This window comes from Oratosquilla oratoria, chromosome 12 (genome assembly GCF_046742065.1).
Source record: "Oratosquilla oratoria isolate Oo_2021 chromosome 12, ASM4674206v1, whole genome shotgun sequence".
Taxonomy (NCBI): Eukaryota; Metazoa; Arthropoda; class Malacostraca; order Stomatopoda; family Squillidae; genus Oratosquilla; species Oratosquilla oratoria.
In genome coordinates this window covers 22,701,699-22,725,392 of record NC_134788.1, presented here as the reverse complement: position 1 = coordinate 22,725,392, position 23,694 = coordinate 22,701,699, and the positions used below count along the sequence as shown (strand labels likewise).

General features: G+C 39.5%; 1 protein-coding gene across 5 annotated transcripts in view; it reads left to right on the top strand.

The window, feature by feature from the left end:
- Positions 1–23,694, top strand: part of LOC143031093 (5'-3' exoribonuclease 1-like) — a 169,705-nt gene that overhangs the window by 45,536 nt on the left and 100,475 nt on the right. For all 5 annotated transcript variants that reach the window (XM_076194513.1, XM_076194512.1, XM_076194516.1 and 2 more), the window contains 3 exons: positions 11,326–11,490; positions 14,736–14,932; positions 20,991–21,192. In XM_076194513.1, coding sequence (XP_076050628.1) covers positions 11,326–11,490; positions 14,736–14,932; positions 20,991–21,192 — 564 coding nt within the window. The remainder of the gene's footprint in view (positions 1–11,325; positions 11,491–14,735; positions 14,933–20,990; positions 21,193–23,694) is intronic.

The window sequence follows — 23,694 nt, the reverse complement described above, 5'->3', positions numbered from 1 at the left end:
AAAAGCATAACTTCATTAACATTTACTACAGAAACACCTTCACTAGTAATTATAAGAAAGATGAAAAAGTCATCAGAGACATCAATCATAAAAATTGCCTTCCTACAAATGAGAACAACAAAATCAGAGTTCTCATCTATTATAAAAATCCAAAAACTTCCTCCCTGATCATGACAAACAATTTGTCAAAGCGATCGGACTTCACATCTTAAACTAATGTAGTATACCAATATCAATGTTCTACAGGAAATTGTAATTTCCTCCCCCATTCCTACATTGGTTTTACTAGATGTAAAGTCAGCCATCGCCTAACTTTCCACCTACAAGAGGGAGCAATCAAAGAACACCATAGAAGTTCCCATAACGCTGCACTCAGGAGAGATGATTTGATCAACAACACCAAAATTATGGGATCGAGCAATGACCCTAGGAGACTACAACTACTCGAAGCCTTCCACCTTAAGGACAAAACTCCGGTTATTAACATTCAATGCAATGTAATCTCTTCTATCCCATTATTTAGAAATAAAAATCCCCCCTCCCCCTCTACCCCTTCTCTCTCTCTCCCTTCACCTCCACCTCCTCCCCCATCCTCGGTGACCGCACCCGCCTAACCCTCCCCCCAACCCCCCCCTTACCCTTGACCTCTGAGGTCCCTATTGTCTGTCCCTCCCCCCCCCCCCCTTCGTCTGACCTGATCTTAGGTATACTGTATATACTTCTGTCATCTCTGGATTATCACACCCTTCTTCCTCTCTTTAAATACCTATATGTAAGTCTTCGTATTTATTTTTTTACAAATTTGTCACCTTTATTATTACTGTTACCATGTAATTTTTTGTTATTTCAGTTGTATCTTGATATTGTCTAGTACCTTTACTGTTACCATGTAATTTTTGTTATTTCAGTTATATCTTGATATTGTCTAGTACCTTTACTGTTACCATGTAATTTTTGTTATTTCAGTTATGTCTTGATAATGTCGTGTTTAAGACGAAACGTCAATGTCAAATAAGAACAAATGGAAGAATATAGAGACCTAGTTTCAATTCACCCAGTTAATGGAAAATCTCTTATCAGGAAAATCGAGAATACGAAGAAAAAACTGAACAACTACAACAATTCTGTCGTTTTTAACTCCACGTGTATAACTGAGAATCTGCTCCCCCCTTTACTAATACATATATGTATATATATATATATATATATATATTATATATATGTGTATATATATATTTATATATATGTATATATGTATATATATATGTATATATGTATGTATATATATATGTATATATGTATGTATATATATATGTATATATATATGTATATATGTATATATATGTATGTATATATATGTATATATGTATATGTATATATGTATATATATATATGTATATTATGTATATGTATATATATATATATATATATGTATATGTATATATAAGTATATGTATATGTATATATAAGTATATATATATATATATATATATATATATATATGTATGTATGTATGTATATATATATATATATATATATATATATATATGTATTTACCTAGTTGTATTTTACGGGAAGGGGAGCTATGCTCGTGGTGTCCCATCCTCATATCTCATTTTATCTAAACTATTTTTAAATTCATGTATTGTTTTTGCACACACTACTTTCTCATCTAACTTGTTCCAGTTGTCTATTACTCTGTGAGGAAAGCTGTTCTTTTCCAGATCTCTTCTATAGCTGTCTTTTTTATTTTCTTTCCGTGTCCTCTTGTATTTCTATCATCCCATTTTATCAGATTCTCTCTATCAGTAATTTCTATGCCTTTCATGATTCTGTAAATAGCTATCAAATCTCCTCTCTCTTCTTTGCTCTAGTGTCTGTAGTTCAAGTTTTGCTAGTCTCTCTTCATATGATAGTTTTGAGAGTGTTGGTGCCAATTTTGTAATTGCTCTTTGTATTCTTTCAAGTTTTTTTATACATTTTTTTGTACTTGGTGACCATATCGTTGCTGCATATTCCAATCTTGGTCTTATCAGGGTAATTAGAATTTTCTTCACCATTTCTTCATCCAGGTATGTAAATGCAACTTTGATTGTTCTTATTAAATTATAAGTTTCTCCAAAAATCTTATTTATGTGTTTCTCAGGTGACATATTATTCATAACAATGACTCCCAGGTCCTTCTCATTTTCTACTTTTTTTATTCCTTCTTCTCCCTATTTATATGATCCTATTATTCTGTTTTTGCTTTTTCCAAATTCCATTATACTACACTTTTTTGTATTGAACTCCATCTCCCACTTCTTGCTCCATTCCTGTACTTTATTTAAGTCACTCTGTAGTGATTCACAATCTTCTTCCGTTTTCACTATTTTCAGTAGTTTTGCATCATCTGCAAAGAAGCTCATATAGCTTTCAATTCCTTCATCCATATCATTAATATATATAGCAAACATTATTGGGGCCAGAACTGTTCCTTGCGGAACACCGCTTATTACTTCATCCCATTTTGAGTGATTGTCTCTTATCACTACTCTCATTTTTCTTTCTTGCAAAAAATCTTCCATCCAATTAAGCAGTTTGCTTTGTATTCCTCCTTCAGTTTCTAGTTTCTTAATCAACTTCTTATGTGGTACTTTGTCAAAAGCTTTTTTTAGGTCTAGAAATGCACAATTCGCCCATCCATCTCTTTCTTGTATTATATCTATTAGCCTTGAATAGAAGCATATTAAATTGGTGACGCATGATCGTCCTTGTCTGAATCCAAATTGTCTTGGATTTAGCACGTTTTTTTCTAAATATTTTACCCATCTACTTTTGATAATTCTTTCACAAATTTTTGCTATTGTACTTGTTAGAGAGACTGGTCTATAGTTGGTAGGTTCTTCTTTATTTCCTCCTTTATATATAGGTACTATATTTGCTTTTTTCCAATCTTCTGGAACTTTTCCTTCTTTCAAGGAACTGTTTATTATGCTATGTATTTTGTCTGCCAGTTCATTCCTGCATTCTTTCAAAATCCAGTTTGCTATATCATCTGGTCCATGCGATTTTCTGACATCAAGATTACTCGAGTGTTTCAATATTTCATTCTTTGTTACTTCTATTTCTTTCATAGGGGGGACTCTCTCTTTCCATTCGATCTCTTCCGGTTGTATGTTCTCCCTTGTAAACACTGGTTTAAGATATTTGTTCATAATTTCTGCCATTTCAGTTTCCTCTGTGTATTCAACTCCTTGTCTTAATTTCTCCAAGTCTTGTTTGTTTTTCAGTTTGTTGTTTACAAATCTGTAGAATAGTTTTGGTTGATCTTTACACTTTTCTATGACATCTTTTTCATATTTTCTCTTTACCTCTCTGCACATTTGTACATATTCATTTCTATAACAGGTATATATTTTCCATTTTTCAGGCCTTCTGTATTTTCTCCATCTGGTCCAAGCTTTGTCTCTTTTGTCTTTTAACTCCCTACAACTTTTGTTGTACCAGCATTTTACATATTCTTTTTCTTATTTTTGTCTTGGGACATACTTTTCCACTCCTTTTTTGTAAATTTTTGTCAAAATATTCCATTTCTCTTCCACTGTTGTTTCTTCTTTGTATATTTCTTCCCAGTTTTCTTTTTGAAAGAATTCTCTTATTTTATTAAAGTTTGTTTTTTCATACATCATTCTTCCTTTTCTATATTGTTCATTTCTTTTCATGTATTTTTCTTCATTTAGTTCCAGTTCAATCAATATGTGGTCACTTTTACTTATTGGTGTTTTATATTCAATCTTGTATACTATTCTAGGTTCAGATGTAATTATTAGGTCTAGTCTCGATGGTTCTTCTTCATTTCTATATCTAGTGTACTGTATCCATTGTGTCATTATATGGTCAGTAATCATCTCAAGTAGAGCGTTTCCCCATGAGCCGTCTCCACCCTTTACTGTCATCTCTTCCCAGCATATTTCTTTGCAATTAAAGTCGCCCATCATAACTATTCTTCCTCCATCTTCCATTATCTTATTTAATGTTATCTTTGTGTCCTCTAACATACTTTTATGTTCACTCTCTTCCCACGAGGCTGTTTTCGGAGGCACATAATTTATCACAAACTTTCTGCTCTTCTTATCTCTGTCTTCCACTTCGATCATAATCATCTCTACTGTATTCTTTCCATATGTGACTCTCTTCACGTTTATATCCTTCTTAGTCAGGAACATAACTCCACCCCCTTCCTTTTTCACTCTGTTTCTAATCCAATAATTATATGCATCATGTCCTACACTGTTGGGTGGTAGTGGACCTTTTAATTTTGTTTCTACAATTCCCATTATGTCTGGTTCTTTTTCTTTCAAATAATATAATCATTCAGCTCATTCAATCCGGTTATTAATCCATCTATATTTGTGTAAGACACTCTTAGTTTTCTGCCACTTCCATTGTGTTCTCTGTTTCCCTTTTGTTTTTCTCTTGTATGTCGACTTTCTTTAGTTTCATATTCACTAATCTCCAATAGAATCTCTCTTTTTCTGTCTCTGTTCTGTTCTCGTTTTTTTCCTTAGCTTGAAGTCTTTTCTTTTTTTCTTCCTCTCTTTCCTCTTTATTCATTTCCCTTTTTATCCATACCTTTTTATATTGTTCACTTGTTGCTAGTTTCCCTGTTTTGGATAAGATATTCTCTGCCGTCGTGTGTGACCTGAATTTAATCTTAATTGGTCTGGTTTTATCTGTGCTATACTTTCCGAGCCTGAATTTTTCCTCAATTTCTTTCATAATTTCTGGTTCATCTTCCTGAACTAATTTTAGTAAACTGCTTACTTTTTCATTTTCCTCATTGGTTCTTGAGGTTCTGTCTGGGTTATGTTTCTCTTCCATTCCTAATATAACTATACATTTCTTTTATCTGCTAAGTCTCTTACTATATTCTTCTGTCTCATCACTTTAATAACTGAGTCTTTAGTTTGTTCTCTCATTTGCTGTTTAATTATGTCAGTAAATGCAACTTTGCTGTTTTCTTGGATTGCCTTCCAACCCTTAGCTTCTTTAGCTATAGCCTCTTTGTTTTCTTTATTATTCCTCTTTAATTCTTCATTCTCCTCTTTTACTTCATTTTAGATCTTCTATTTCCTTAGTTAAGGTTTTGTTTGCCTTCTCTAGTGCTTCCAATCTTTCAACACTGTCAGCCATTTTTGAAAGTCTATCAAACTTATTTTCCCATTGCTCGGTCACTTTTTCAAGTCTTTCTTCCAGTCTTGTTAATCTGGGGAGGTTGGTAACCCCCCCACCCTCTTTAAAACCCTGGAATTTGTTATCATCATCTTCCACTGTTCTGTTCTTATCAATATTTCTAATTTTTACATTTTTGTTGATCCCGTCCTCACTGAAATCGTCGTCATTATTGGTACGCCGTTTGTTTATGATCTGTCTGGCTTGGCCCAAGTCCCCCTCTTCCTCATTTCCTTCCATTTCCCTCAATATCCCTTCCCTTTTCTTTCCCTATCACTTTCCCACTACACCACGTGCAATTTCCCTCCCATCCTGTAAATACAATAGGTACTTCCTTTGCTTTGGGATCCACGAAATTTCACTTTTTCTTCAGAACGTCCTCTAAGCCGTTCGTTCGTTGAAGTTATGTGTGTGTGTGTGTGTATATATATATATATGTATATATATATATATATACATGTATATATATGCATATATATATGTATATATAAGTATATATATATATATATGTATATATGTATGTATATATGTATATATATATATATATATACATATACATATATATACATATGTATATATATATATATGTATATATATATGTATATATATGTATATGTATATATATATATATATGTATATATATGTCTATATATATATGTATATATATATGTATATATATGTATATGTATATATATGTATATGTATATATATATGTATATATATATATATGTATATATATGTATAATATATATCTATATATATATATATGTATATATATGTATAATATATATTTTTATATATATATATATCTATCTTTATATATATTTTTATATATATATATGTATATATATATATATATGTATATATGTATATGTATATATGTATATGTATATATATGTATATGTATATATGTATATGTATATATATGTATATATATATGTATATATATATGTATATGTATATATATATGTATATATATATGTATATGTATATATATATGTATATGTATATATATATGTATATATATATGTATATGTATATATATATGTATATATATATATGTATATATATATGTATATGTATATATATATGTATATATGTATATATATATGTATATATGTATATATATATGTATATATGTATATATATGTATATATATATATATATATATGTATATATATATATATATATATATATATATATATATATATATATATATATATGGTGGGGGAAATGAATACTGCCACCAAATATTCCCACTTGGATTGTAAGAAGCGAGAAGAAAGGGATGAGGATTGGGACTAGGCATCCTTCTCTTTGTAGCCCCACAGGGGAAATTCCTAAAAGAAAAAGAGAAGGCATAAGAGGGGCTGAAATTTCTCGGACCAGTACCCTAAGGTTTGGGTCTTTTAATGTGTGTGGATGTGGTACAGATGAGAGTAAAAGGGAAGAGATAGGTAGTATGTTTGTGAGAAGAAAGATGGATGTGTTGGCTTTAAGTGAAACTAAGTTGAAAGGGAAGGGTGAGGGTAAGTTTGGGAGTGTAAGTGGGAGGTTATCAGGAATGAAGAGAGGGCGAGGGAGGGAAGGGGTGGCTATTCTAGTAAGTGAAGAGATAGGTAAACGGGTGGTGGAGTGGAAGGAGTTTTCCTCAAGGATAATGTGGATGAAGGTGAAACTGGGGAAGGAGATGTGGGTCTTTGTAAGTGCATATGGGCCTGGCAGTGAGAAGATTGTAGAAGAAAGGGAGGCCTTTTGGATAGATCTAAATGAGTGCATAGAGGATTTAGGAAGAAATGTCAATGTAATAGTACTGGGAGACCTTAATGCTAGGGTAGGTAATGGTCCAATCGATGGAGTTCCAGGGAAATGTGGAGTTCCAGGAAAGAATTGTAGTGGAGAGTTGATGGTGGAAATGTGTCTAGAAAGAGAGTTGATGATAGCAAATACAGTGTTTCAGAAGAAAGTCAAGCATAAGTACACATGGGAGAGGGTGGTGGAGGGAAGGGTGATAGATAGAGCGCTAATGGATTATGTAGTGGTGAATGGGATTATGATAGGAAGAATTAAGGATGTACATGTGCTAAGGGGAGAGGGTGGGGGAATATCAGATCATTTTTTGATGAAAGGTAAGTTGAGAGTGGAGGATAGATGGAGAAAGAGGAAAGGGACAAAAGGTAGGGAGGTGCTTAGAGTGAACTCTTTAAATGAAAAGGAAAAGGAGAAGGAGTACGGAAAGAAGCTGAAGGAGGAATGGGAGGGAGTAAAGGATAGAGTAGAGCTGGGTGTGGAGGAGGAATGGGGATGGTTCAAGGAGGGAGTCATAAAGTGTGCAAGGATGGTGTGCGGAACAAGAAGGAGAGGAGGAAATAGAAGAAAGGGTAGTGAATGGTGGGATGAGGAAACAAAGAAGGTTGTAGAAGAGAAGAAGTGAGCATTCACAGATTGGTTACAAAATAGGACGAGGGAGTCATATGAGAGGTACAAAGAAAAGAAAAGAGAAGTAAAGCAAAAGGTAAAGGTTGCAAAGAGGAGAGCAGATGTGAAATGGGGTAAGAGTTTGACAGAAAATTTTGAAAGTAATAAAAAGATGTTTTGGAAAGAAATTAAGAGAGGAAGAGGAGGCGAATCAAGTAGGGAAGAAAAGGTAAAAGGTGCAGATGGAGAGATGATAATGGAAGAGAAGGCAGTAAGGGGAAGATGGGCAGAATATTTTAGGGAGCTGCTAAATGTCATGGAGGATAGGGAAGGAAAGATAGCTGAAGTGGGAAGAAAATGAGAGTGATGAATGAGGAGAATGGAGGAGAAATAAGGAAGGATGAGGTGAAGGCAGTTGTTAAGATGATGAAAGCAGGTAAGGCACCTGGTCTGGATGGATGCCATGCGGAATGTCTGAAAAAGGGAGGTACCGTGATGGTGGACTGGTTGGTGAGGTTATTTAATGTTTACTGGAGAGAGGGTAGAGTACCGGAGGACTGTAGGAGTGCCTGTATAGTTCTTCCTTACAAGGGAAAAGGGGACAAGTGTGAATGTAGTAGTTTCAGAGGGATTAGCTTGTTAAATGTAGTTGGGAAGGCTTATGGGAGGATCTTGATTGAGAGAATTAGGAGAGGAACAGAAGGAGTAATTGGTGAGGAACAGTGTGGATTTAGGACAGGTAGAGGTTGTGTAGATCAGATCTTTGTGGTAAGACAGATATGTGAGAAAGCTATAGGAAAGGGGAAGGATGTTTTTTGGGCTTTTATGGATCTGGAAAAGGCTTATGATAGGGTAGACAGAAAGGCACTGTGGGAGGTTATGCAGATATACGGGATAGGAGGAAAGCTTTTGGGAGCTGTCAAGAGTTTTTATGAGAGTAGTAGAGCTTGTGTCAGGATTAGAAATGGAGAGAGTGAGTGGTTCGAGGTAAAGGTGGGACTGTGTCAAGGATGCGTTATGTCACCCTGGCTGTTCAACTTATACATGGATGGGGTGGTGCGAGAGGTGAATGCAAGGGTAGTGGGAAAGGGATTGGAGATGGTTAAAGAAAATGGAGAAAAGTGGGAGGTGAGCCAGCTGTTGTTTGCTGACGACACTGCGCTTGTGGCAGGATTGGAGGAGGGATTGAGGAAGTTGGTGGCAGAGTTTGGGAGAGTATGTGATAGAAGAAAGCTAAAGATAAATGTAGGTAAAAGTAAGGTGATGAGATGTACAAGGGGTGAAAGTGGCAGTAGACTGGAAGTGAGCATTAAAGGAGAGCAACTGGAGGAAGTGGATAGTTTTAGATATCTGGGTGCAAATGTGGCAGGGAAAGGTGGAGTGAAAGTGGAGGTAGAATGTAGATTGAGAGAAGCAAGTAAATGCCTTGGTGGATTAGAGTGTAATGAGAAATAGACATTTGGGAATGGTTGCAAAGAGGAGACTGTATGAAGGAGTGATTGTGCCAACAGCACTGTATGGGGCAGAAACATGGAACATAAGAGAAGAAGAGAGAAGGAGTTTGAATGTGTTTGAGATGAGGTGTCTGAGAAGTATGATGGGGGTTACTAGGCTAGATAGAGTGAGAAATGAGGAGGTGAGGAGGAGAACAGGGGTGGAAAAGGGGCTGGGAGATACGGTTGATGAAAGAGTATTAGGATGGTTTGGACACTTGGAAAGAATAAGTGAAGAAAGACTAGTAAAAGAGGTATGGAAAGCAGATGTGGAGGGAGTGAACATGAGGGGACGTCCTAGGATGAGGTGGATGGATGGGGTGAAGGGGGCTTTGGGGAAGAGGGGAATGTCTGTTGAGGAAGGACGGGAGAGGACGGAAGACAGGGGTGAATGGAGAATGGTTGTATATGGATGATGTTGTGATTGCATGAGGAGGAATGGGCGGGGGGATGGGGGGTGAGGTAGTATGTGTGAGCACAATTTGACGCAGCCAGAAGGGATTTCTCCCCCGTCCTCTCCTTTTATGCAAGGGGGGATGGAGTGGGGGGTTGCCGATTTAATGAAGCGGCCTTGCTGTGGATGTGCCATGTCTTGCGACACTGCGTCTGACCCAGCACAGTGGGCAAGGTGTAGGGATGACCTGTCATCCAGGAGGTGCTCAGATAAGAGGGAGGGTGGGAGGGGTGTGGAGTGTATTCAGGGATGAAATGGGTGGGAGTGATTTTATGCCTTTTCCTTTTTGGCTACCTCCCTTGTAAGGGGGAAAAAGCCTTGGTATATGTATGTACCATAAGATTCTTACAGTGGTATTCTTGAAAAAAAAATCCCCTCCAGGGATTTATATAAGATTTAAATTAGGAATTTTTTTTCTTTCTTTTTTAACAAGCCCCCGGCTACGCCAGGGGGCTTGGCCTGCGGCGCTACTCGCTCTTCTTCTTCTTCTTCTTCGAGTTCTTCTTTGAGTTCTTTTTCGAGTTCTTCGAATTCTTCGAGTTCTTCGAGTTCTTCTTCGAGTTCTTCAAGTTCTTCTTCTTCTTCGAGTTCTTCTACTTCTTCTTCGAGTTCTTCAATTTCTTCGAGTTCTTCTTCGAGTTCTTCTTTGAATTCTTCTTAGAGTTTTTCGAGTTCTTTTTCTTTGAGTTCTTTGAATTATTCTTCTTCGAGTTCTTCTTCAAGTTCTTCTTCTTCGAGTTCTTCTTCAAGTTCTTCTTCTTCGAGTTCTTCTTCGAGTTTTTCTTCAAGTTCTTTTTCGAGTTCTTTGAGTTCTCCTTCTTCGAGTTCTTCTTCGAGTTCTTTGAGTTCTTCTTCTTCGAATTCCTCTTCGAGTTCTTCTTCTTATTCCCCATGATCTGATTTTCCCCATGTTTTGTAAAATTCTTATAAACCGCAAAATAATGTTTTTCGAACTCACACGTACTCTCTCGCGAAATTTCTCCGTCAAACAACTTGAGTTTTTCAAAAGTTTCGTCACTGTACTTGTACAATAACAATTTCTGAAATAAAAACTCATAATATTGATAAATGAACAACGAGAATCAGATCAGTTCCAGTTGAAAACGTGAAACGAACTGAATAAACCCATGCACCTAGCCAGGGTCTGGTGCGACCGTTTTGCCGGGTCTCGAGAAAAACTCACAAATCGGAGAATTCTTTTTTTTATTTAGTACAAGATACCACCATAAGACCCAGGGCTGTGGGTTAGATGCAGGGATGACCCATCATCCAGGAGTTGCCAAGATAAGAGGGAGGGAAGAGGGTGGAAGGGAGTGGAGTATGATAGGGATGGAATGGGTGGGAGTGGTTTTTATGCCTTTGTTTTTTGTCTACCTCCCTTTTAAGGGGGAAGAAGTTTTTGGTATATGTATGTACCATAAGATGGGAGGGGAAAAAAATGGGTAGCATATGGGAATAGAATGGGTGGAGGAAGGTGCATGGCTTGGCTGGCTATCTCCCTCGTAAGGGAGAAGAGACCCTTGGTATATAGTTAGGTAGAAGTACACAGTGGGATTGGTGAAGGTGTTTTGTGTTTATCATGAAATATCGTAGAAAAGTATAGTTGATTGATGTTGACATTTACAGGTTCATATAGCAAAGGAGGGGGTGGTTAGGTAGAAGTACACACTGGGATTGGTGAAGGTGTTTTGTTTTTATCATGAAATATTGTAGAAAAGTGTAGTTGATTGATGTTGACATTTACAGGTTCATATAGCAAAAGAAGGGGTGAAGGTGTTCCAGCAAAACAGCCGAGGGGAAAATTTCATTCTTCAGATTACGGAGAGCCCCACGCCACCAGCCCGGCAGGCAGCTGCACAATTCCTCGACAAGATCGTCTACGTCGCCTGGCCCCATCTGATTGAAGCGAAGGTGAGCAAGGTCTTCTTGTTGAAGTAATGCACAAACTGCTTTACAACAAGAGATCATCTTTGCATATCTATTTTTATTCATTTGTTGCAGTGCAACTGTGTCCTGCTACATTGTTTCTGACCCAGGGCAGTGGGCAGGATACAAGGATGATCCGTCATCCATGAGGAGCTAAGATGAGAGGGGAAATGGGAATGAAATGGGTGGAAATGGGTACATGTCCTTTGACTTGGTTACTTCCCTTGTAAAGGGGGGAAAGCCCATAGTATACAGATAGATGTTGCAATGCTGCAACAGGAGACAGGGGTGACCCATCATCCACAAGGAGCTAAGATGAGAGGGAGGAAAGGGTGGTGGATGGGAATGGAATGGGTGTGTGCCTTTGATTTGGTGGAAGAAGCTCATGGTAGATAGAATTTATTTGTTTATTTTTTCTTTTATTAATATATTTTTAGGTGGCTTGGCCATGTTATGAAAGATTAGGTTTGATAGAGTGCCGAGATGGTTTGGACATGTGGAAGGAAGAGAGCGATGAAAAATTCGTATAAAAAGAATGTGGAAAGCAGAAGTGGATGGAAGGAGCTTGAGGGGAAGACTAAGAATGAGGTGGGTAGATAGAGCAAAAAGAGAATTGTGTGCTCTTTAGGAAGGAAGAGAGAGAATGCAGAAGTTGGGAATGAATGGAGAGGGGTCGTAAGTGGATGGGGAGATAAATATCCTGAGGGGATATTCTCATTTGCTCTGTAAATGTGGACGAGGTGAGGAACCACATGGCTGTTTGATGAGTGCTCTGTCTCTCTGCACTGCCTCTTACCTGAGCAGAGTGACACTTAATCCACAAGGACACTGGATGGGTTTTTGGATAGGTGTGAGGTAGTTGTATGCTTTGACTCGTCTCCCCTTATAAGAAGAAAAGCTCCACTTCATGTGTTTATATATGTTGAAAGAAGGGATAATAATTACACAAAAGCTATGAGATATTATTTGTGATTTTCTGGTTATATCTTTTCTCATGCATACATATACCAAGGGCCTTTTCCCCCCTTACAAGGGAAGTAATCAACATTAAAGGCATAAATCCAGTCCCACACATTTCGTCATCACATATTCCACTCCCGGTTACCACCCCTCCCTTCCTCTTTTCTTGGCTCTTCCAGGATGACAGGTCATTCCTCATCTTACCCACTGCCCCCCTGGGTCAGAAGCAATGGAACAAGACACAGTACATCCACAGCAAGGCCACTTCACTTAATTGGCAACACGCCCTCTCCGTTTCCTCATGTAGAAAAAGAGAAGACAGGGAGAAATCCCTTCGGGCTGCATCAAAATATTCACACATACTCCATCACCTTCCCAATCCCCCACCCACTCCCATGCATCACAGCATCATCCATATGCAACAATTCTCCACTCACTCCTATCTTCTGTCTTCCCTCTCCTTCCTCAACAGACATTCCCCTCTTCCCCAAAGCCCCCTTCACCCCATCCATCCATCTCATCCTAGGATATCCCCTCATGTTCACTCCTTCCACCTCTGCCTTCCACACCTCTTTTACTAGTCTTCACTCATTCTTTCCATGTGTCCAAACCATCCCAATACCCTTTTATCAACCCTATCTCCCCATGCTCTTTCCAACCCTGCCATTCTCACCTCCTCATTTCTCACTCTATCCTGCCTAGTAACCCCTACCATATTTCTCAGGCATTTCATCTTAAACACATTTAATATCTTCTCTTCCTCTCTTATTTTCCACATTTCTGCCCCATACAGTGCTGTTGGCACAATCACCCCTTCACACAATCTTCTCTTAGCATCCATTCCCAAATGTCTATTTCTCATTACACTCTTTAACCCCCCAAGGCATTTACTTGCTTCTCTCAATCTACATACTACCTACACTCCTCCCTTTTCTGCCACATTTGCACCTAAGTATCTAAAACTATCCACTTCCTTCAACCTCTCTCCCTTAATACTCGTGTCTAATTTGCTGCCATCCTCTTCCCTTTTACATCTCATCACCTTACTTTTACATACATATACCAAAGACTTTTTCCCCCTTACAAGGGAGGTAGCCAAAAAGAAAAAGGCATAAAAACCATTCCCACCCATTCCACCCCTAAATACACTCCTTTCCCTCCACCCTCTGCCCTCCCTCTTATCTTAGCACCTCCTGGATGACGGGTCATCCCTGCATCCTGTCCACTGCCCTGGGTCAGGGGCAGTGTCGCAAGACACGGCACATCTACAGCAAGGCTGCTTCATTAAATCGGCGACCCCCCCCCCGCTTCGTCCCCTCATGCAGAAAAGGAGAAGACAGGGAGACATCCCTTCAGGCTGCTTCAAATTTTGCTCACACATACTACCTCACCCCCCATCCCCCCATCCCCCCATCCATTCCACCTCATGCATCACAACATCATCCATATACAACCATTCTCCATTCACCCCTGTCTTCTGTCCTCTCCTGTCCTTCCTCAACAGACATTCCCCTCTTCCCCAAAGCCCCCTTCACACCATCCATGCATCTCAGCCTAGGTCGCCCTCTCATGTTCACTCCCTCCACATCTGCCTTCCATGGAGTTTGGTAAGGTCGAAAGAAGGGAGTTGAAGATACATATACCTTTGATACATACATATGCCTTTGGTATATGTATGTATCTTCAACTCCCTTCTTTCGACCTTACCAAAGTCCGATACTAACTTTCTTAACCACTTCCATACGATGATGCCTACGTAGGCGGCATGAGGAGCAAGTGGGTACTCGATGATGCTGACGTTGCCATCTTGATTATATTTATTGTAGTTGTGCCTACGTAATTTCCATTCTCTCTAAACTGGCTTCATCAATTTTCTATGGTTATCAAAATACACGAGTGAAGGAGAACGAACGATTGAGCACTGACTTTATTTTTTATAATGCGATTATTATGACGCAACATTGCACGTCGCTAATGCTGCCAGATGTTCGATGTGCCCCAGAGTGAAGAGGTATGCCTTCTCTGATCCTATTACAAGCACAGTGTCATTAGCAAATAAGAACTGGCATATCTCCCATTTTTCTCCATTTTCTTTAACCATCTTCAATCCCCAGCCCATTACCCATATGCTTACCTCTCACACCACCCCATCCATGTATAAATTGAACAGCCAAGGTGACATAATACATCCCTGACGAAGTCCCACCTTTACCTCAAATCACTTGCTCTCTCCATATATATGTATATGTATATATATATTTTTTTGGCAGGTTGTAGCATTGAGTGATGGGAAGACATACTTTTCCATGGTCAGTGGGCAGGTGCAGGAGAGCCAGCTGGACAACTGGCAGCAGGATGAGTTCAATATGTCTTGCAATCACATCTGTAGCCACTACCTTAACCGATGGGGTGTGCAGACAGGTGACACAAAGATGCTTATCTGTGCAAAGGTCTTGAAAGGAAGAAGGTAAGAAGTTCATAGCAAATTGAACTGGAAAGTTTAGCAAATTTATGTTGTACATGTATACATATATACACCAAGGGCTTTTTCACTCTTACAAGGGAGGTAGCCAAACCAGAAGGCATAATTCCACTCAAGTTTATGTTATAGCACTGATTCAAGTAGATGTTGAGGCTGTGTAGTGGCAGGCAAGCTAGTGAGGAAGCCAAGCCTTCTAAAATTGGAAGTTCTGTGACAATAAATGGAATCATAAGAGGTTTATGTGAGTTATACTTTAGATTTAAACGAGTGCATAGAGGGTTTAGGGAGAATATGTCAATTTAGTGGTATTGGAAGATTTTAATGCTAGGGTAGGAAATGAACCAATAGACGGAGTGGTTGGGAAGTGTAGAGTTCTAGGAAAAAATTGTAGTGGAGAGTTGATGGTGGAGATGTATCTAGAGAGTTGATGATGGCAAATACAGCGTTTAAGAAGAAAGTCATGCATAATTACACATGGGAGAGGGTAATGGATGGAAGGTTGGTAGATAGGGCATTAATGGACTATGTAGTGGTGCCCAGGAGGAGAGTAGGAAGAATTTTGGATATACATGTTCTAAGGGGAGAGTGGGGAAATATCAGATAATTTTTTGGTGGAAGGTAAGTTGAGAGTGAAGGATAGATGGAGAAGGAGGAAGAGGACAGAAGGTAGGGAGGTGCTTAGAGTAAACTACTTAAATGAGAAAAAAAGGAGGGTTTACACTCCATCTGCTCCAAGTCCATTTGCCCCAGAAGTTGGGGCGGATCTACTTCATCAGTAGTTCATGCACCCCAACCCCTCAATATTGAGTTGTTGCACCCCAACCCATTTTGTCAAAGTTTGAAAGAACTCTCAGTTGAAAATTGATTTTAACCCATTCAACTCCGATGACAAGATGTCTTGTCATTTGGTCAAATAAAACAAAAAATCATAAAACACCAAAATGTTTGATCAAACACCAGAAAAATATGACGTCAATCCTCGCTTCGCTCGCAGCGAAGCGAGGACTGACGTCATATTTTTCTGGTGTTTGATCAAACATTTTGGTGTTTTATGATTTTTTGTTTTATTTGACCAAATGACAAGACATCTTGTCATCGGAGTTGAATGGGTTAAGCATTGGATCCAAAAGAATAATTTTCATATATAAATAATTATTTATTGCATTTTCATCATGAAATGAAATTATTAGACACAGGGTGTAGTAATAATAGTTTTATATTCTTTATTCTGTATCATTCATCATGAAAACCTCTAAATAAAAAGACAACATAAAAGGAGACAAAACAGAACAAAAAGATTAAAAGATTAAAACGGTACAAAATAGGAACAGTTGGCAAGTAGTTGCATTGGCAACAGATCTCCATTAGTATACCTATCCCAGCAATTAAGCAAACAGGCCTAGAGTGTCCTATATGATTTTCTCTGGATCCACTCTATTTTTCTTAAGTGTCCTATTAATATCTTCTGCTTCTTCTTCTAGAAGGGTAGGTAGGTAGTTAGGAGATAGAATTGTAATTGGTTCTTTCCCGCGTGATTGTTGAGGCGGTTGTGCCACCCTTCCACATCATTGTTTGTCTTTACATTTTGCTTGTAAACACTCTGTGACCCGACCACTGGCCAAGATATTGATTTCACACACCCCTGGGTCGGTCCCGTAAGTGATCAAATGTCTCGTATGGTTTCTCGTCTTGTCAAAATTGGCTCTCCTGAAGTTCGGTACGTGAATGTTATTCGTATTTTTTAATTTTTCCCAGATGATTTTTGTACACATTATGGATGAAGAGCCCACGCTAACTAAATCACATTAATATTTGAATTTGTAAAATTTAGAAAAATGACCACATCATGATATAAAAATAAAATAGAATGATAGTTTAGAATTGGAGCAAAAACAGACCGTGCACTGGTATGTTGGTAGGGCAGTACTTGAAAGTTTGTTCAGCCACTGACCTGAGGTTAGGGCACACGGGTATGTTGGTAGGGCAGTACTGGGGCGCATCAACTTCCCCACGAGTAGATGCGCCCCAATTTCTGGGGCAAATGGACTTGGGGCACGTAGTCACTGGGGCGGATGGACCTGCTACCAAAAAGTAGTACAAGAAAAAGCTGAGAGAGGAGTAGGGAGGAGTGAAGGATAGAGTAGAACTAGGAATGGAGGAGGAATAAGGATGGTTCAAGGAGGGAGTCATAAGGTATGCAAAGATGGTGTGTGGAACAAGGAGGGTGGGAGGAAATAGCAGGAAGGGTAGTGAATAGTGGGATGATGAAGCAAAGAAGATTGTACAAGAGAAAAAGCAAGTATTCACAGATTGGTTACAAAATAAGACAAGAAAATCATATGAGAGGTGTAATGTAATGAGAAGTAAAGCATAGTATAAAGGAGAGCAGATGTGAAATGGGATAAGAGTATGACAGAAAATTTTGAAAATGATAAAAGGATAATTTGGAAAGAAATTAAGAGAGGAAGAGGAGGTAAATCAAGTAGAGAAGAAAAGGTAAAAGGTGCAGATGGAGAGATGATAATGGAAGAGATGGCAGTAAGAGGAAGGTGGGCAGAATATTTTAGGGAGTTGCTAAATGTGAAGGAGGATAGGGAAGGAAAGATAGTTTCAGTGGGAAGCACTAAGAAAATGGCAGTGATGAGTGAGGAAAATGGAGGAGAAATAAGGAAAGATGAGGAGAAAACAGTCATTAAGATTATGAGAGCAGGTAAGGCACCTGTGTTAGATGGGTGTCATAGAATGTCTTAAAAAAGGAGGTACGGTGATGGTAGACTGGCTGGTGAGGTTGTTTGATGTTTGTTTAAAAGAGGGTAGAGAGCTGTAGGACTGGAGGAGTACCTGTATAGTTCCAGTTTACAAGGGAAAAGGGGACAAGAGTGAGTGTAATACTTTCAGAGGGATCAGTTTGTTGAGTGTAGTTGGGAAGGCTTATGGGAAGGTCTTGATTGAGAAGATTAGGAGAGGAATAGGAGTAATTGGTGAGGGACAGTGTGGGTTTAGAACAGGTAGGGGTTACATGGATCATATTTTTGTGATAATGCACATATGTAAGAAAGCTTTAGGAAATGGTAAGGATGTTTTTTGGGCCTTTATGGATTTGAAAAAGGCTTATGACAGGGTAGACAGGAAAACACTGTGGGATGTATTGCAGATGTATGGGATAGGAGGAAAGATGTTAAAGGCAGTCAAGACTTTATACAAGAGGTGGAGCTTGTATTAGAATCAGAAATGTCTCGGTAAGTGGTAAGAGGTAAAGGTGTGGAATTTCTCCAGGGATGTGTCATGTCGCCATGGCTGTTCAGTTTGTACATGGATGGGGTGGTGTGAGAGGTAAATGCAAGGGTAATTGGTTGGGAATTGTAGATGGTTAAAGAAAATGGAGTAAAATGGGAGATAAGCCAGTTGTTGTTTGCTGACGACACTGGGCTTGTAGCAGGATCAGAGGAGGGATTAAGGAAGTTAGTGGCAGAGTTTGGGAAGGTGTGCAAAAGAAGGAAGCTGAAGATGAATGTGGGTAAAAGTAAAGTGATGAGATGTACAAGAGAGGAGGATGATGGCAAATTGGACGTGAGTATCAAGGGAGAGAGGTTGAAGGAAGTGGATAGCTTTAGATACTTGGATGCAAATGTGGCAGGAAGGGGAGGAGTGTAGGTAAAATGTAGATTGAGAGAAGCAAGTAAATGCCTTGGGGGCTTAAAGAGTGTAATGAGAAATAGACATTTGGGAATGGATGCTGAAAGGAGATTGTATGAAGGGGTGATTGTGCCAACAGCAATGTATGGGGCAGAAACATGGAACATAAGAGAGGAGTAGTTTGAATGTGTTTTAGATGAGGTGCCTGAGAAATATGGTAGGGGTTACTAGTCTGTACAGAGTGAGAAACAAGGAGGTGAGGAGAAGAGTGGGGTTGGAAAAGGAGTTGGCAGATAGGGTGGATGCAAGAGTATTGGGATGGGTTGGACACATGGAAAGAATGAGTGAAGAAAGATTAGTGAAAGAGGTGTGAAAGGCAGAAGTGGAGGGAATGAACATGAGAGGGCAACCAAGGATGAGATGGATGGATGGGGTAAAAGGGGTTTTTGGAAAAAGGGTGATGTCTGTTGAGGAAGGAAGGGAAAAGACAAAAGTTAGTGGTGAGTGGTTGTGTATGGATAATGCTGTGATGCATGGAAGGGAGGGTGGGGGATGGGGGGTGAGGGAGTATGTGTGAATGGTATTTCAATGCATCCTGAAAGGATTTCTCCCCGTCTTCTCTTTTCCTGGACAAGGGGATGGAGAGGAGGGGTCATTGATTAAATGAGGGTGGTGAATGGGAGTGGAGTATGTGGGGGTGAAATGGGTTGGAGTTGATTTATGCCTTTGACTTTGGCCACGGTCCTTGTGAAGGGAAAAGGCCCTTGGTACAGTGAGTCCTTCTTATACGGTAGTTCTTCATCCAGTAAATTCACAGTTATGGTATTTGGTAATTACTACCCTCGATTCTATTTACGGTAAGAAAAATTCACAGATATGGTATCCGCTCATGTTTTGGAGGTAAAATTAGATATTTTGAAGAGGAAAGAGTAGGGAGAAGGTACATCTGCCACAAGTTGAAACTTGGGTTCAGTACACGGTAATGTAGCACTTTGTATACATGTAGGAGATACAAGTAAATGCGTAGTTGGAAGTGTGTATGTATATACGTGCATGCGTGTACCGAGCGTGAATCTTCTAGAACAACCAAATTGCCATTCTGTTTACATGATTAATTATCAATTATTTTGTAATGCGAAAGTTGAATAAATGAGATATATTATTAATATTATCAAAATTTGAATTATTGTATAACTGAAATATGAATGAATGTAAATTTCTGTGTACAAGGAATAAACATACATATACCAAAGGCTTTTTCCCCCCTTACATGGGGGGGTAGCCAAAAAGAAAACGGCATAGAAATCACTCCCACCCATTTCATTTCCCATATATTCCACTCCCCTCCACCCTCCTCCCTCCCTCCTATCGTGGCACCTCCTGGATGATGGGTCATCCCTGCATCCTGTCCACTGCCCTGGGTCAGAAGCAGTGCCACAAGACGCAGCATATCCACAGCAAGGCTGCTTCATAAATTCAGCGACCCCCCTTCTCCGTCCCCTCATGCAGGAAAGGAGAAGACAGGGAGAAATCCCTTCGTGCTGCATCAAATTTTTTCTCATACACACTTCCTCACCCACTCCCCCTCATGCATCACAGCCTCATCTATACACAACCCTTCTCCATTCACCCCTATCTTCTGTCCTCTCCTGCCCTTCCTCTACAGACATTCCTCTCTTTGTAAAGCCCCTTTCACCCCATCCATCCACCTCATCCTAGGACGCCCCCTCATATTCACTCCTTCCACCTCCGCCTTCCACACTTCTTTTACTAGTCTTTCATCACACATTCTTTCCATGTGTCCAAACCATTCTAATACTCTTTCATCAACCCGATCTCCCAGCTCCCTTTCTACCCCTGTTCTCCTCCTCACCTCCTCATTTCTCACTCTATCTAGGAATAATTGTGGCAACTGCCTTGGGCACGCGAACAGCGTGAAATAGTGTCACACAGTCAGTCAGAGATGAGCGGGTATTCGAGTAACTTACGAGTGAGAGAGTGTGAGACATATTGTTATTTTCCCTGTGAGATTAAAAGTTGTGAACAAATGAACACTCCATTGTTTCTTTACCACCTTTATTGAACCTACAATAGTAATTTAAATTTGCGGTAAGGTTTTCAGGACCACATATGTACCATATAACGAGGACTCACTATATATGTATGCATGTATGTATATATAGATAAAAAATATAAATATAAAAATATTAAATATATATATATATATATATATATATATATATATACATATATATATATATATGTACATATATAAAATATATATATATATATATATATATATGTATATATTTTATATCATATATATGTATATATATATATATATATATATATATTTAATATTTTTATATTTATATTTTTTATCTATATATTTTATTCTCATTACCAGATACATTCCCGGTCATGAAGGTCGAATGGTTTTGGAGAAAGAGTGGTCTTCGTTGGTGCAACCGTATGCGATGCAAATGGTGGTACGAGACTTGGCAGTGCACGATCCGGGACTGAAGAAGTACATCACAGTGGCGGAGTTCTTCCCTCCCAGGACCAAGGTTTTCATGCTCGGCCACCCCTACTATGGCTGCATGGGCGAGGTACGTCTGTTTGCTCAAGTTGACGAGGTAATCGCCGTTCGCTTCACGTGGGGGAAATTTTCAGGGGAATGTTGAATAGACGTTGTGCTTGGTTTGCAATCATAGTCTCATGAGTGACCTTATTAAACAGTGTATAAAGTGCGTGTGTGTGTGTGGGTTTAGATGTTCATACATGTCTCTAAATTAGTGTCATACAGAAGACGAGAACCTATGGCCATCGACCATTAGGGTGTGAGGTTAATTCAGAAGTGGATAGGAAGGACCACCAACTGTGGCAGGGTCGTTGAGATTGGAACAAACTTCCTACAGACACACAAAGTACTATTTGAGGTATTAAGATTGTCTTGCTACATTGCTTCTGACCGGGGCAGTGGAAAGGAAACAGGGACGACCCTTTATCCAAGAGGAGCTAAGATGAGAGAGGGGGGAAAGGGTGTTGGACGGGAGTGGGAGTGTCTTTGACTGGCTACCTGTCATACATACATACATACATATACCAAGGCTTTTTCCCCCTTACAAGGGAGGTAGTCAAAAAGGAAAAGGCATAAAATCATTCCCACCCGTTCCATCCCTGAAAACACTCCACACCCCTCCACCCTCCCTCTTATCTTAGCACCTCCTGGATGACGGTTCGTCCCTGCACCTTGTCCACTGCCCTGGGTCAGAAGCAGTGTCACAAGACACAGCACATCCACAGCAAGGCCGCTTCATTAAATCATTGACCCTCCCTCTCCGTCCCCCCATTGCATAAAAGGAGAAGACGGGGAGAAATCCCTTTGGGCTGCATCAAATTTTGCTCACACATACTACTTCACCCCCCATCCCCCCCCCCGCCCATTCCACCTCATGCATCACAAGATCATCCATATACAACCATTCTCCATTCACCCCTGTCTTCTATCCTCTCTCATCCTTCCTCAACAGACATTCCCCTCTTCCCCAAAGCCCCCTTCACCCCATCCATCCACCTCATCCTAGGACGTCCCCTCATGTTCACTCCCTCCACATCTCCCTTCCATAACTCTTTTACTAGTCTTTCTTCACTTATTCTTTCCATGTGTCCAAACCATCCTAATATTCTTTCATCAACCCTATCTCCCAACTCCCTTTCTACCCCTGTTCTCCTCCTCACCTCATTTCTCACTCTATCTAGCCTACTAACCCCCATCATACTTCTCAGACACCTCATCTCAAACACATTCAAACTCCTTCTCTCTTCCTCTCATATGTTCCATGTTTCTGCCCCCATATAGTGCTGTTGGCACAATCACTCCTTTATACAGTCTCCTCTTAGCGTCCATTCCCAAATGTCTATTCCTCATTAGACTCTTCAATCCACCAAGGCATTTACTTGCTTCTCTCAATCTACATTCTACCTCCACCTTCACTCCACCACTTCCTCCAGTTGCTCTTCCTTAATGCTCATTTCCAGATTACTGCCACTTTCACCCCTTGTTGTTGTTGTTGTTGTCGTTCCCTAGACTGTCTGTCCGAGCAGTCCCGTCTCCCCAAGGAAGGCCACAGCCGAGACTGGGTTTTCCCACAAATCCTTTATAGAGTGTATGTTGTGTTGTTTGCGTGCATGATTGTGTATAATGCAGTCTTCCATTATGTGTTGTATGGTATGGGGTGAAAGTGTTACATCCTGGGCAGCTGTTCACAACACGGTCGTCCAGCCTCCTCTGGTAGCTTAGAAGTGCTGGGTGGTGACCGCATCGCAGTCTGGCCAAGTGGACTCTGTCCTTACGTGGGAGAGAGGATTCAGAAGGGTGGATATCAGGGGGTCTGGCATGCAGCAGTGTGTTGTCTTTCAGTGTGTTAATGGAGCGGTGAGTGATATGATTATGAATATGTTTCCGGAGGCTGGTATTTGGTGGTTGTGGAGGAAGAGAAGAGAGTATCTTTGTGTAATAAAGGTCTTTGGGTGTAGTTTTAATGTTTCTTGGTGTGTGTGTGTGTGTTCTGCTATGTAGTGTAACGGGTGTGATGTGTTTGTGGTGGCTGCAGCAAGTGTTTGTGTGCCTCTCATGTCGAGGTGTTCCTTGACTTTGAGGACTTTTGTTTCATGGTGTAAATGGTCTGTAGGTGATGTATTTGTGCAGCCTGTAATTGTTTTTTAGGGCTTTGTTTTGTATGATTTGAAGGGTGTTGTGGTGTGTCTCACTGAGATTAGGAGCCCATGCAGGACTCGCATAATTCATCACTGAGCGTATACATTGTTTGTATATTGTTATATTAGTTTCTTTGTTTTGTCCAAATGTTGTTCCAGTGATTGACTTAAGTGCGTTAAGTCTAGGTGTGCATTTGTTTTTTATGTTTGTGAGGTGTTGTTTGAAAGACATGGATGTATGTATGTTACACCAAGAATTTTCGGTGTGTTTGTGTGTGGTATTAGAGTGTTGTTGATGTAGAGATGAGGTATGTATTTGTGTTCTTTTGTCCCAGTTGGTGAGAAGTGTTGCTTTAGATATTGTTGGATCTATTATTAGTCTGTATGTGATG